General features: G+C 41.2%; 1 protein-coding gene across 3 annotated transcripts in view; it reads left to right on the plus strand.

Annotated features, from left to right (window-relative positions):
• Positions 1–14,814, plus strand: part of LOC126424965 (zinc finger and SCAN domain-containing protein 22-like) — an 84,744-nt gene extending 69,930 nt beyond the window's left edge. For all 3 annotated transcript variants that reach the window (XM_050087843.1, XM_050087842.1, XM_050087844.1), the window contains exon 7: positions 10,490–14,814. In XM_050087843.1, coding sequence (XP_049943800.1) covers positions 10,490–10,738 — 249 coding nt within the window. In that variant the 3' untranslated portion in view covers positions 10,739–14,814. The remainder of the gene's footprint in view (positions 1–10,489) is intronic.

A 14,814-nucleotide genomic window follows, 5' to 3' on the forward strand; every position in this document is an offset into this window, starting at 1 on the left:
TATTTTACAGGCTTCTTTATTTTTACAGTGGCTACAATTATTTGGATGCTGATCAATACCAGTTTCTCCTTATTACGTAAAGCATCAAACAATTTCTGACTATCAGCACAAAGATCACTACCACTGTCACCTAAACACTGCACTTCTGTGCCTTATACTGAGTGAGGTGCCACAGTGATTAGCATCCTGGACTCGAATTCAGGAGAACCACAGTTCTAACCCATGTCGTACCATCCAGATTTAAGTTTTCTGCGATTTCCCTAAATTGCTCCAGGCAAAGCCAGGAAGTTTCCTTTGAAAGGACATGGCTGATTTCCTTTCCCATCCTTGATGATACAGTCCGAGCTTGTGCCCTGTCTCTAATGACCTCGATGTCAGTGGGACATTAAACCCAATCTTCCTTCCTTCCCGCCTTGTACTTCGAACTGGCTGTCCTGTCTTTTCCCCAGTGTTATTGACTTAATCTTCCTTTAGTAAATCGTGTACAACTTCCACTCTGTCAAAACATTCTGTGTGTCTTGGAGATAACATACACATTTGAAAGATTGCAGTCACTATCCTTCCTTTCAACATTTGTCCACTAATGACACATCAAAACACTTCTCCACATCCATCTCTTCTCTGTTTACCATAATTAATTTTTTCACAAACTCTCCTTATTCACTGTCATCTTCATCCTCCCCTAAATTCTCACCGACTGACCGACCTTGCTGTGGTCATCACCTACCTGCACTTCTCGCATTGCTGCACGTAAATCTTCATTAATTGCCGTCAGCATTCCCTTTACCCTTTTCTTGTATGGCCCCAGCAATTCCTCAGTACTTTTCTCTGATTAACTGATGTATCTCATAACCAGTTGAATATTAGTATTAAACTGTGCAAAACAGTGTCTTTTCACTTTGACCAGTCACAACTTCATAGCTTTTATGAACTGTTTATCAGAAGAACAAATTTATAAAATCCAAAAATTCCAAATAACTATCTCTTTAAATAACAAAATTATCGTAAAATGTATCTTGTTTTCTCAGTCCCATAAACTGGCTAGTTGCACTTCTAAAATTTCCCATGAGTATGATTCTCTCTCTCAGCATGCAGTTCTCACACCAAGGTATACTCAGTTAATAGACAAAACAATATTTATTTATTTAATACTAACACTAACAATTAAACAAATAGCAATAATTCATGAAAGTCACAATAAATACAGTTTTGTTTTCCTAAAATACTGTAATCTCATAGTGCATAAGCTGCCGGTGCCTTTTGGCCACTGCTAAAACTACTTGCTACGAGCTATTGGATTTGAGTGCATTGGTCATGGCGATCATGACTCTTGTATGAAGCTGCTGCCTGCTACTGTCTGTTACATACATAGGTGCAATATAAGGTGCTATGCCTCACAGTTACATGCTGAACATTTATAAGTTGTTGTGTAGTGAACATACATACACGTTACAATAACAGAAATTCTTGTACAGAAAGGGTGGTGTTATTGAGTGAGTGAGTGAGTGTGTGTGTGTGTGTGTGTGTGTGTGTGTGTGTGTGTGTGTGTTGCCTACACCTAACGAAGAACTGATCATGTCAGTCTTCTGGATTTTGTATTGTTTGATTTTGTTGAGATCAAGACTAAGATTTCATAGGCAAAAAATACTGCTGCTTTGTAACATTTGCTGTTGTATATAATTTTTCTGTTATTTTCTTTAAGTATGTTAATTGCAAATATCATATCCTCCAAAATAAGGCACTGAGAAACTTTTCTGCCCAACAACAAGGACAAAGACAAAATACAAATTTTTGCTTCCATGGCACTGGACACAGTAGCCGCATTTTTATCCTTTATGTGCCATTAATTTTAAAGCCTCTTAAGGTACCATCTTCAGGCACTTAGGAACAGTCATCGAAATGAATTCTTCTGCAAGTGTATTTATTTCTGGAGTAGATTGTGGCACAATACTGCAAGACAATATACACTACCTGATAGGAAGTATCTGCACTCCTCCATGTAATGCAGAATTGGCCGCTAGATGTCAGAAGAGGCAGAACTGACACTACAGAAGGAGGTAAGGAATATTGTGTTGTTTGTAGAGAAGCAGTAACAACAGGCTGGATCGCACAGGAGATCACAGTGACTTTTAATGTGGACTGCTCACTGGATGTAATCTGAGTATCAAATCCATCAGGGACATTTCAACCCTTGTAAATCAAAGTTGCCCGAGTCAATGGCTGGAGATGTGATTGTGAAGTGAAAATACACTGCCGTTTGTGAAAAGTGCCGCACAGGGAAGGAATTACCCGAATAGCGCCATACTTGGTGGAAGTTGTGACAGGTGTGCAAACAATAAGTCGTACATTTTGCAGTGAGATGGGGTACACGTACGCCGAGTAGAGCCCTCTCGTATTGGTCCGACAGGGTCGGTGTTGCGCCTAGTGTAGTCGGTGCAGAACTGTCACACGAGATGGAAACAATACACTGAGTGCCAGTATGCCTCATCAACATCAAAGGGAGCCATATCGGCCCGTGAGTGAGTTCGAAAGGGGCAGAATGATTGGTCTCCGGGACATTTCAGATCGCTCAGGGCATGCTGCTATGACAGTGTGTGGAAGCGGTGGCTAGAGGAAGGTCCTACAGTGACGAGCGGGAACTGGAGCACGGAATGTGACCACAGCACTGGACGACCGTCATCTTGTCCATGTAGCCATTTACAGACCGTACAGCACTGCAACAGGTGTGAACTTGTCTGCATCGAAGTATCGTTCTCATCTGCTGCAGGTTGGACTGGTTGCATGCATGCCATTACATTGGCTTCCATTGTCAGAAACGACAAGCTCCTCCAACTGCAATGGACACGTGAACACCACCACCGGGGTGCTGGGTGGCAACATGTAATCTTTTCGGATGAGTCCCACTTCGTACTCCCCCTGCTTCAGGCATCTCCACAGGCCACATTTCAACAGGGCAATGCCTGGCCACATATTGCGAGGAATGTACAAGCTTTCTTCGAAGAGCGACGGGTACCATTGCTTCCCTGGCCTGCGCATTCGCCAGCCGTGTTGCCTGTGGAACGTGTCTGGGGCACGGTTGGTCAGCACCTGGTGCGTCACAGTCCTCCGGTAACTGGTGTCGCAGATTTGTTGGCTCGGATACAAACTGCGTGGAGGGAAATCTCTCAGGAATGTATTCAGAACCTTAGTGATTCAATGCCATGGCATATCTGCAGCTCTCTGAGCTGATAGTCCATGCTGCTGCAAACGTTGTCGAACTGTTCGTGCAGATGGTTGTTGACTGGCAAACGTCCCCATCTGTTGACTCAGGGATCGAGACGTGGCTGCACGATCTGTTACAGCCATGCGGATAAGATGCCTGTCATCTTGACTGCTAGTGACACGAGGCCGTTGGGATCCAGCACGGCATTCCGTATTACCGTCCTGAACCCACCGATTCCACATTCTGCTAACAGTCATTGGATCTCGACCAACGCGAGCAGCAATGTCGCGATACGATAAACCGTAGTCGCAATAGGTTACAATCCGACCTTTATCAAAGTCGGAAACGTGATGGTACGCATTTCTCCTCGTTACATGAGGCATCACAACGATGTTTCACCAGGCAACGCAGGTCAACTGCTGTTCGTGTATGAGAAATCGGTTGGAAACTTTCCTCATATCAGCACATTGTAGGTGTCGCCACCGGCGCCAACCTTGTGTGAATGCTCTGAAAAGCTAATCATTTGCATATCACAGCATCGTCTTCCTATCGGTTAAATTTCGTGTCTGCAGCACGTCATCTTCATGGTGTAGCAGTTTTAATGACCAGTAGTGTAGTTAACTGTGTGAAGTTCCAGTTACATGACTTGGTATAGATAAAAGTGAGTAATATAGGGCAGGAAGGGGCCTTCTGGCTCCGTCTCAGGGTGGGTTCCGTAAAGGCCGCTCCGCCACCGACAATCTGGTGAGTCTGGAGTCGGCCATCCGTACTGCTTTTGCCCGCCGTCAGCACCTGGTCGCTGTCTTTTTCGACATGCGGAAGGCGTACGATACGACATGGCGTCATCACATTCTTTCTACGCTTCATGGATGGGGTCTTCGGGGTCCTCTGCCGATTTTTATCCGCAATTTTCTGTCGTGTCGTACCTTCCGCGTGCAAGTCGCCGGCCTCGTATAGTTCCTCCCACGTCCAGGAGAACGGTGTGCCACAGGGCTCTGTTTTAAGTGTCTGTCTGTTTTTAATAGCCATTAACGGGCTTGCTGCGGCCGTGGGAAATTCTGTCTCCGCTTCCCTGTATGCTGACGACTTCTGCCTTTATTACAGCTCTACTGGCATTGCAGCTGTTGAACGTCAGCTACAGGGCGCTATCCGTAAGGCGCAGTCTTGGGCTGTAGCGCATGGGTTTCAGTTTTCGGCAGCCAAGACCTGCGTTATGCATTTCTGCCGGTGCCGAACAGTCCATCCTGAGCCGCGGCTTTATCTTGCCGACGAACTCCTTGCTGTGGTGGAGACCCACAGGTTTTTGGGGGTGGTTTTCGATGCCCGGTTGACTTGGCTGCCTCATATCCGGCAGCTGAAACAGACGTGTTGGCGGCATCTAAACGCTCTGAGATGCTTGAGCAACACCCACTGGGGCGCCGACCGCTCTACACTGTTGCGGCTCTACCAGGCGTTAATCCAGTCCCGTCTGGATTATGGGAGCCTGGCTTATGGCTCAGCATCCCCATCTGCGTTACGGATGCTGGACCCGATTCTCCACAGCGGGATACGCCTTGCCACTGGTGCTTTCCGCACCAGCCCTGTGGACAGCGTACTAGTGGAGGCAGGTGTACCTCCACTGCGGTTCCGACGCCAACGTTTGCTGGCCGCTTATGCTGCCCATGTTCTAAGCTCGCCCAGGCATCCAAACTATCGCCTCCTGTTCCCGCGGTCGGTCGTCCGTATGCCAGAACGTCGGCCCCGGTCTGGTTGTACAATAGCGGTCCGCGTCAAAGAGCTTCTCTCTGGGCTCCAGGTTTTCACTGTTCCCCCTCCTTTCCGGGCTACTTTGCATACACCCCCATGGTGTGTTCGTCGCCCTAGCCTTCGGCTCGACTTGGCACAGGGCCCTAAGGACTCAGTCCCTCCAGAGGCCTTCCGCCGCCGCTTTTATTCCATCCTGGCCACGTATCAGGGCTCTGGTGTTGTTTACACTGACGGTTCGATGGTTGCTGGTCGTGTCGGATATGCGCTCACTCTAGGGGACCTTTCCGAACAACGTTCCTTGCCGGATGGCTGCAGCGTTTACACTGCTGAACTGGTCGCCATCTTTCGTGCCCTAGAGTATATCCGCTCCTGCTCAGGTGAGTCCTTCGTTATCTGTAGCGATTCCCTGAGCGGTTTACGAGCTCTCGACCAGTGTTTCCCTCGTTCTCGTTTGGTGATGGCTATCCACGAGTCTCTGCATACTCTCGCCTGTTGCGGCCGCCCTGTGGTCTTTGTGTGGACCCCCGGTCATGTCGGTATCCCGGGTAACGAACATGTTGACCGCCTGGCGAAAGAGGCCACCAGTAAGCCATCTCTGGACGTTGGCCTCCCAGAGACTGATATGCGGGCAGTCTTCCGCCGCAAAATCTTGGCGCTATGGGACGATGAATGGCGCGAACTGACAATGCGCAATAAACTCCGTGCTGTCAAGGAGACGACGGCTGTGTGGCGGTCATCCCTGCGAGCCACTCGCAGGGACTCAGTAGTTCTTTGCCGGCTCCGCATTGGCCACTCCCGGCTGACACACAGTTATTTACTGCGCCGGGAGGACCCTCCTCTATGTCGCTGTGGGGCAGCTTTGACAGTGGCCCACATTTTGCTGGCCTGCCCCCTTTTAGCTGTGGTCAGGCAGACATTTGCGCTGCCTGCTACGCTCCCTGCCCTTTTAACAGACGACTCCACTATGGCTGACTTAGTTTTACGTTTTATTCGGGCAGGGGGATTTTATCATTTACCCTGAGTAAGCGTAGGCTTCCGCGGCCGTTGTCTTCTTCAATAAAATTCTTCAGGGTATCAGACCGCATCGTCATAATTTTAAATTGCGCCAACGCTGGCCGAAACGTTGGCGCAATTTAAAATTATGACGATGCGGTCTGATACCCTGAAGAATTTTATTGAAGAATTTACTCTGAGTGTTTCTGTTTTATTTTATTGTTTTGTGTTGCTTCTGGCCTTTGGCCTATGGTTTTACACTGATTTTTTAATGTGTCTCTAAGTGGTTGGCCTTTCCTTTTTTATGTCTATGGTCGGCCAACCACCGTCACACTCTGTGTGATTTTAGTTTGTTTTGTCTTGTCTTTGTCTCAGTATCTCTTGTTCTGTATTGTCTGTGATCTCTTCTGTTCCTTGTTTTTATTCTCTGTGGGTGTTCTTTGTCTTTGGAAAAAGGGACCGATGACCATGGCAGTCTGGTCCCTTTAATCCCCCAAACCAACCAACCAATATAGGGCAGTAATTTTTTTATTTTTTATTTATTTTCAGATGTCCAAGTGAGAAGAATTGTCTTAATTATAAGTTCTAGTACAATTTAATTAGTGTTGTTACTCCTTACGTAGTGAGTGGTGGTCAATGGAAATGGAATTGTTGTCTCATGGATTGCACATACTGACTTTCTAGCAAATAAATGAAGCAGTTTTGCATTTGCAATGGAAGTACTAGCAAATTCTACTGATACGACTACACGAAAAATAGCATATTATAGTTATTTTGAATCTGTCATTAGCTATGGTGTAATTTTCTGAGGAAATTCAAATAGCGTATTATGAAACTGCAGAAGAAATTTAGGACATACATGGGTACTGCACAGCAAAAAGAATCTTGTCACCCATTATTTCAGAAACTGTTCCCTCCATATACGTTTATGAAATTACTATCTTCTTACGCAGCTGTCAAAAAATTATTTGAGGAGAATTATTTTAACCACACCTAGAGCACAAGAAATGAAAATAATTTTATACTATGTACACATCAATTGAAATTATATGCTCAGATTCCACGGTACATGGGACAACAGTATGTAAGAAATCAGTGGGCAAAAACATGTTTGATATGAACCCAGAGATTATAAAAATAAGGCTACAGCAGATTCTATGGGAGAAATGATACTATTCAGTAGAATAATTCATAAAAGATGAAATGATAATTTGAGCAAGAATAATTCATAAAAGATGAAATGATAATTTGAACAATGGAGAATCTCGTGTTAGATATTTTACTTGTTTGTATAACTAATCAGCTTTTTCAGAAGTAATGACACAGTATCAGAACCAAAACAAACAACCAAAGAAATTAGGATCATCAGTGAACAAAATATCAACATCTTTAGAACAATGTTAAGTAAGGAAACCTGGAATGAAACCCTACAGGCCCAGAGTGTAAATGAAAAATATGATGCATTTATTTCAACAATTAAGTACCATTTTAATGTAGCATTTCCCAAAGTAAAGAGACAAGAAAGGCAGCAAGATCAAACACAGTGGATTACCAGTGAAATACTAGAACAGTGAAGGAAGCTTCAGGATGTGAGATGGATGGGCGAAGCTGAAAACTATAAAATGTTAAAAAAGAAGTATAGAAAAACAATAAGAGAAGCCAAAGCAAGAGCAGTTGACACCACTATAGCGAACTCAAAAAACAAGGCAATGGCAGCTTGGAATGCAATCAATGCTGAAAGAAAGAAGAAGGTATTAGGTCAATTAAAATAGACAACACAGTGGTCACAGATGGTATGGAAATAGCAGACATACTGAATAATAACTATATCAGAGTAGTACAAAACTTAAAATTGGAAAGAAATAGTCAAAAACAGAAGGGTATTAAGGTACCAAAAAGATCATGCAGTACTATGTTCTTAAGACCAGTCACGGAAGATGAATTGCGGAAAACTGTACAGAAACTGAAGTCCAAGAAATCAGCTGGTGATGATGAAATATCAAATCATGTAATAAAGCTGGTATGTGAGGAGATAATAACACCACTGCTGAACATAGCAAACTGTTCTTTCAGAGATGCAATTTTTCCAGAAAAACTGAAGACAACGAAGGTAGTGCCAGTGTACAAGAAAGGGTGTAAGGATGATCCCAACAACTACAGACCAGTTTCACTGATATCAGGTTTCTCAAAAATCCTAGAAATGCTTATGTATACCAGATTAGTTAACTATTTGGACAAACATAACATTCTCATACCCTCACAGCATGGTTTCAGAAAGGGTAAATCTACAGAATCAGCAATTGTCAGTCTAACAGAATACATTTTACAGTCCTTTGATGAGAAAAAGGTTCTCTCTGCAATGTTTCTGGATCTTTCAAAGGCATTTGACACCATTGACCATGAAATGCTGATACAAAAATTAAGCAACTATGGCATTCGGGGACAACCAGGTGAATGGATAAAATCATACTTGTGCAACCGCAAGCAGTATGTATCATTAGGAAACTCATACCAATCGGAAACCAAATTCATCAAATATGGAGTGCCGCAGGGTTCGGTAATGGGGCCATTTTTATTTAATGTATTTGTCAATGATTTAGGCATTGAGGAGGAAGAAAAGAAAATATTGTATGCTGATGACATGACAATACTAAATAGTGACCAAAATATGGAACAGCTTGAGAGAAGAGCATACATATCTGCAAATGTCACAGCTCAATGGCTGTTGGAAAATGAACTGGTTATAAATCTGAAAAAGACTATGTATGCAGTGTTTAAAAACAAGGAAAAGGCTGCAGACATGGATTTAGAGGTTGATGGAACAAGGCTGGAAGAAGTAGAATCTGCTAGATTCTTAGGTATTCTTGTGGATAATGAACTGAAATGGAAAAAACATATTAATAATGTCTGTAAGAAACTGAGCTTTGTCATATTCTTAATGATGCAGCTCTCACAGTATTCAGACAAGAACCTTCTGTGTACAGTGTATCATGGACTTTTCGAACCATACTTACAGTACGGAGTGACTGTGTGGAGAAACTCAAACAAACAAGAGACAAAACGAGTGTTCACATTACAAAAAAAAGCAATTAGGACCATTTTAAGAAGAAAGACCTCTGAAACGTGCAGAAACTGTTTCAAGAATTTAGGTATCTTAACTTTTTCATCGTTGTATATATACGAAACAATAATGTACATCACAAAAGGTAGTGAGGACTGGATTACAAATGCTAGTGTACACACCCACAATACAAGAAGGAAGAATGAAGTACGGAGCATACCCCACCGACTGGCAATGCTAGAAAAAGGACCCCAGTACTCTGGTATCAGACTACTAAGAAGTCTGCCCAAGAACCTGCAAGATAGTTTCTTCACAATGACTTTCCAAAGAAACTTAAAGACTATCTCATTGAAAAAGAGTTTTACAGTGTTGCAGAATACTTATGCCATTAAATTTGTATATATTGTTACTCATTATCAATGATGTCAAAATGTAAGCTAAAGGTGTAGAAAAATAAGTGATAAAGAATGTTAATACTTTGACATGTCCTATATTACACGTACATTTACTGTACACAATGTAATCTTACAGGATCAAATAAATTCAATTCAATTCAATATTCAGGGTTATTCTTATTAAAATCTTGGGAAAACCCAAAAATGGATGAGAAATGTTGAAATCTGATGTTACCAGATGATATACCTCACCACAAGTGCAGTCGTTGACTTGAACACAAAGGGACAATTGGGCAATACAACACTTACACTCGAGCAAACGTTGCTCATACCGAACACCTATTGTAAGTGTGATTTCTTGTAAATATGTAAGTTAGAAAATTAAATTGTCCTCACTATGACCAAGTAAACACTGGTCTCTTTGTTTACAGACACAATTTAATAGAGAAAATGTAGGTCATTTACTGGTAATGATGCAGTTCGGTAGCTTTTACTCATTTACTTGTTACACAATACGGTAGGTCTTTGTTGTATTGTATTTTGCAGTAAACTATTGGAGACCAGTAAATAAACTAATGAATCTTACCTCGGTGTAAACACACAGATGCCTAACACAGTGAAAAAATTGCTGCCTGCCAGAACCTGAGTTCCATGCACTAAAGTCATGCACGTGGGCCCAGACACACACCAACATGAATACACAATTTAGGTTAGGATGACCGGGTGCGGTAGATCTGTAGGCTCAGCTGCTGCATGTGTAAGTGAGGTACATCATTTGTTGATGTCACGTGTTTAACATTTCTCATCTGCTTTACGGGTGTTTCTCAACATTTGCGACACCACGTCACTTATGTTAAATTATTTGTCTCAGTATCATATACATCACTTCGGAGATTTTCAAAAGTTAATAAGAATTACCCTCTGTAACAGAATTGTTTTATTATTAGTATGCTGTTATTAAGATCAGTTTCGATGTGTGTACTCTACCTGAATCAGATAATTTAGATTATGTATGTTATGAGTCTCATAAACCAGAAGTCACAATATTCTCATAATTTGTGAGCTCAACATGTCATTTCATTCCCCGCACAGGTACGGGCGAAGGACGTCGAGCGACCGTTCGAGTGCCAGCTCTGCCAAAAACGTTTTGTGCGGAAACACCACCTACAGGCTCACCTGCGTTCGCACAGTGGTATCAAGCCGTTTAATTGTCCATTGTGCGGCAAGGCTCTGAGTAGCAAGCAGAGTGTTGGGATACACTTGCGTCAGCACGAGCCGGTGCCGCCAGTGTCACGTCAACACCAGCCGATACTGCCAGTGCCCGCTTCGCGTCCCCAGTGATGTAGCCACGCCATCTCTGCGGATGTCCTCGCGAGAGTCTATGTGATCACCAACTGGAGGGTCCAGCCTCCAGAGTACGGAGACAATGGTTCCGTTTAGTTTGGTGGGTCGACTGCCGGACGCATGAGAATGTAAAATATTATTTTGTCGTGTGGAATGTGACTGTGCACGCAGTTTTACTGGGTGTATGCATACCTCTAAGTGTCTGCAACTAGTATAATGTCAGATGGTGTACCATTGGTCAAACTGAGCTATTAGTTTCCATGGGTGAGCTGTGATATCTTTGTGCATGTGTGTATAAGAATGTATGCATTCGCTAGTAATGTTCAGAAATAGTGTTCCTATACAGATACAGACTAGATAAGCCATTTATAAGCAACATGTCTCGGGTAACGGTGGCTGCTTTTTTAATTTCCTACGCAAAGAATTTCTTGTGTGTCCACATTTTAGTTTTGATATTTGTGGAGACTACACTATTTGTGGCTAATTTTAGCAATTACATGATTACAAGAGACTCTGCAGAACAGTGAAATATTGCGTGTTTAAAAGAATATACTCTAAAGATTTGTAGAATGTTTCCTTACCTTTAAGTAGCGTACTACCTCTGTTTCGGAATCCACTCAGATTTAATGAGAAATATGTGGAAAATTTATTCAACTATACGACAGCAACTCTTGTTTGCTTCCTCAGTTTCTATTGCCTTTGTGCTTTGAACTTGTTACCTTCTCACAAATTCCAACTTCACACAAATGAGGATTTTGACAATGTAACATGATGATTACTTCAGTTGAAGACTTGTACCAAAGAAAAAAAGCCTGCATATCTTGCATTAGTGGACTCTAGCATTATAGTTTGAATAAATTAATTCTGTGATTGATAAATGTTAGCAGCAGTTGGCTGATACCTGACCCCTACACTTGATTCGGCTAAAATGATTCAGTACTCTCCATGCCAGATATTGCAAGCAAGGTCGCAACTCTCAACTCCTTAAATTTCTGTCGAGGTTTTGTTTTCTAGTGGGTCAGAATAAATATTTGTAGAAAAGATGGAATAAGCAGGATGTTGAATAATATTTCACTCTTAAAAAAAAAAAAAAAAAAAAAAATCAATTGCACTCGGACTGGTGACCGTCTGGGTCTGCCGAGCTCAGTTGGCAAGGGGGGTACACTCAGCCCTTCTGAGATCACTTGAGGTGCTACTTGATTGAGAAATAGTGGCTCCTGTCATGAAAACAGACAATGGCCAGTAGAACAGTGCGCTGACCACATGCCCCTGCATATCCGCACCCAGTGATCCCTAACAGTTGAGGATGACGCGGCGGTTGGTCAGTACTGTTGGGCCTTCCGAGGCCTATATGAGCGGATTTTAGTTTAGTTTGTTTTTGAGTATTATACTGGATTCTTACAAGGGGTCTTTACAGATTGACCCTCTTTGATTTTCTTCATATAAATATGATTTAAAGGTAAGTGCCTTAAGTATCAATTTCCTAAATCAGTATAGCGCACTTGGCAAAACAAATAGAAAAAATTGAGCTTGAAGGTTATTGCCTATTGTCAAGTACAAAAAATTTGGAGCTTTTTCAACAGAGCTGTGTATATTTCTAGTCTTTTAATTGTTAGGTTGCCAGTTCTATTTTTGTTAGGGGGCAACTTTATCCTTTTGTTTGAATTCTACTATATATTTTTATCAAATTGAAATGTTAATTAACAAGTGTTGAACCATAATTTTTTATAAAAATAACATTTCTTTTATTTTTAATCCCTAATCACATGGAAATGGGGGTATTTGTAATTAATTATAATTTAGTACAAAAATGTGAAGTGTATTGGCAAATGAAAAAATTTCATGTCAGTAATAGTTTTTAATTTGTTTGTGTTCATTGATAACCTCTAGAAATGAAAAGTGTGACATAGTGATTTAGGAAATGAAACAATGGAAAATGAAGTTTGGAATAATGTCAGTCTTATGAAAAGGGTAGATTGCTATTTACCATACAGGGGAGATGTTGAGTTGCGGGTAGGTACAACAAAAAGACTGTCTACAAGTAAGCTTACAATATTTTTGTTATGCCTATAGGTGAGTCATATCTCCACTTTATGGTGAGTAGCAAGCTATCCTTTTCATGATTTAGGAAATTGATATCCAGGCATTGACCTTGAAATCCAGAAAATTAAAAATGACTGGCTCATAAGGTGTCCTAGTATGTCTAAACTTTGACTTGCAGAGTATGAAGTACCAAGGTCATTATTTCTTTTGGCAAAATGAAGACAGAACAGAGGAAAACTAATCCTGTTTACATCTACAACATGTTGAATTTTTGTAACTTTGCAACTTTTTGTTGGGGGAGGAATTTCTCAATGGACAAGCTTTCAGAAAACAGATTTACTTCTATTTTGTAATGGACTGTTAGTATTCTGCTTCAGTTGATGATGCTGGTCAAAGTTATGGAGTAAACTGCAAATTTGAAGACCCATTTGTGGAGTGAAATTTTATTGTTATGAGAAAGGTAAGAAAGCCTGAAAAAGAGAGGAAGCTAACTACTGATGGCCACAGGTCTTTTCTGTGAAACAATGAATACATTTTTGTATTTTGTGTACCATTTTGCCTCAAATAAGATTCGGGTAATTTGGGTGCTACCACCTTCAACCTTGTTGAGTGTGCACTTTCATTGCTTACAACTCATATATGACATGATTAATTATATTTTTACCAAATCAGTTATTTTTAACTGGAACACTTTTTAAAGTTAGTGGTAGACTAGAATAGTGTGTCAGGTAGCGATTCAGGCCCTTGCATTTCACAGACAGTGTTTAAAGTCATAAGATACAACTGTCAGCAGGGTTCCTGGTCAGCTCAGCTTGTAAAACCATTACCTGTGAACAGCAAAAGTCTGTGTTAGAGTTCCCATCAGTGCACACAGTTGTAATTTGTGAAAAAGTTTCATTACAGAACACAATCCTTTTTGTGTTTGATTCATGGAGGATTAAATTATTGCAAATACGGAGTTATATAAGTTCAGCGATGTACAATATGATGAATAGACCTAAGGTGGTGGTATGCATATAGAGAGAAAAACAAAATCTTTTTTCTATTATTATCAAAGTAGGTGTTGAAAGTGGTAATTTAAGCTTAAGGTGTCACTGAGTAAAAATCAAGGAAAGTTTTTGGAGCACACCTTGCAACATCACACTAAAGATACCATGGTGATATATTGGAGCTAGAACTCTTATTGGGCGAAAAAAATTAACTGATAGAACTTAAACGTCAAATTAAATGCAAAGCAAATGAAACAAGGATCCAAAAATTTGAATATAAGAAAGTGAACTAAAACAGGGAAATGGGAAAATAACAAAGATAGAAAGGATGCATTTCAGACAACCTAAAAGAGGCTGGGTATGTAAATGATAAAGAACAAGTGGCAACCAAATTACCTAATAATGTGAAAAGTATGATGATGCTTTTAATCATATTAGCTATAATTATGAAACTAAACTTTGCCCTTGTATACTGTGTCATAATGTAGAAATAATTTGTCCATTTGGATACAGCAGCTGTAATATCAAAATTTGTTGCAGGTGACTATGACTGAATTCTAAATTTTATTGTGAGCCACAATATATTTCTCTGACGACAGCTTAAAGTAAAATAAAATTTTAGAATTAGCTGTGGTGTCCTCTAATCTTGATTCATCTTCTTCCATATTTTATTGTAATATATTTACAGTAGTAGCAATCTCACTTTTCATTGCCACATTCTGAAGTGCATGTTTGTTCTGATATGCAGTGTGATGCAGTTTCTCTGTGGCAAAGGGGGAGGGGGAATCAAAAGTAAGCAAGTGTATGTGATTCCTGTGACTACTGCCAGTTTCAGTGAAGGTCCTCTGATGTGTGTGATCAAACTGTGCTGTAAAATGTTAAAAACATTTCTATGGTTATTGTAAGTGGCCTTTACCATGGTGACTGTTTTCAAAACACACCAGTGTAGTGTTTGTTGTGTTGCAGCACAGTCAGTGGAGTTTCAGATTGTGTTATACACACACACACACACACACACACACACACACACACACACACACA

The sequence above is a fragment of the Schistocerca serialis genome, chromosome 10 (genome assembly GCF_023864345.2).
Source record: "Schistocerca serialis cubense isolate TAMUIC-IGC-003099 chromosome 10, iqSchSeri2.2, whole genome shotgun sequence".
Taxonomy (NCBI): domain Eukaryota; kingdom Metazoa; phylum Arthropoda; class Insecta; order Orthoptera; family Acrididae; genus Schistocerca; species Schistocerca serialis.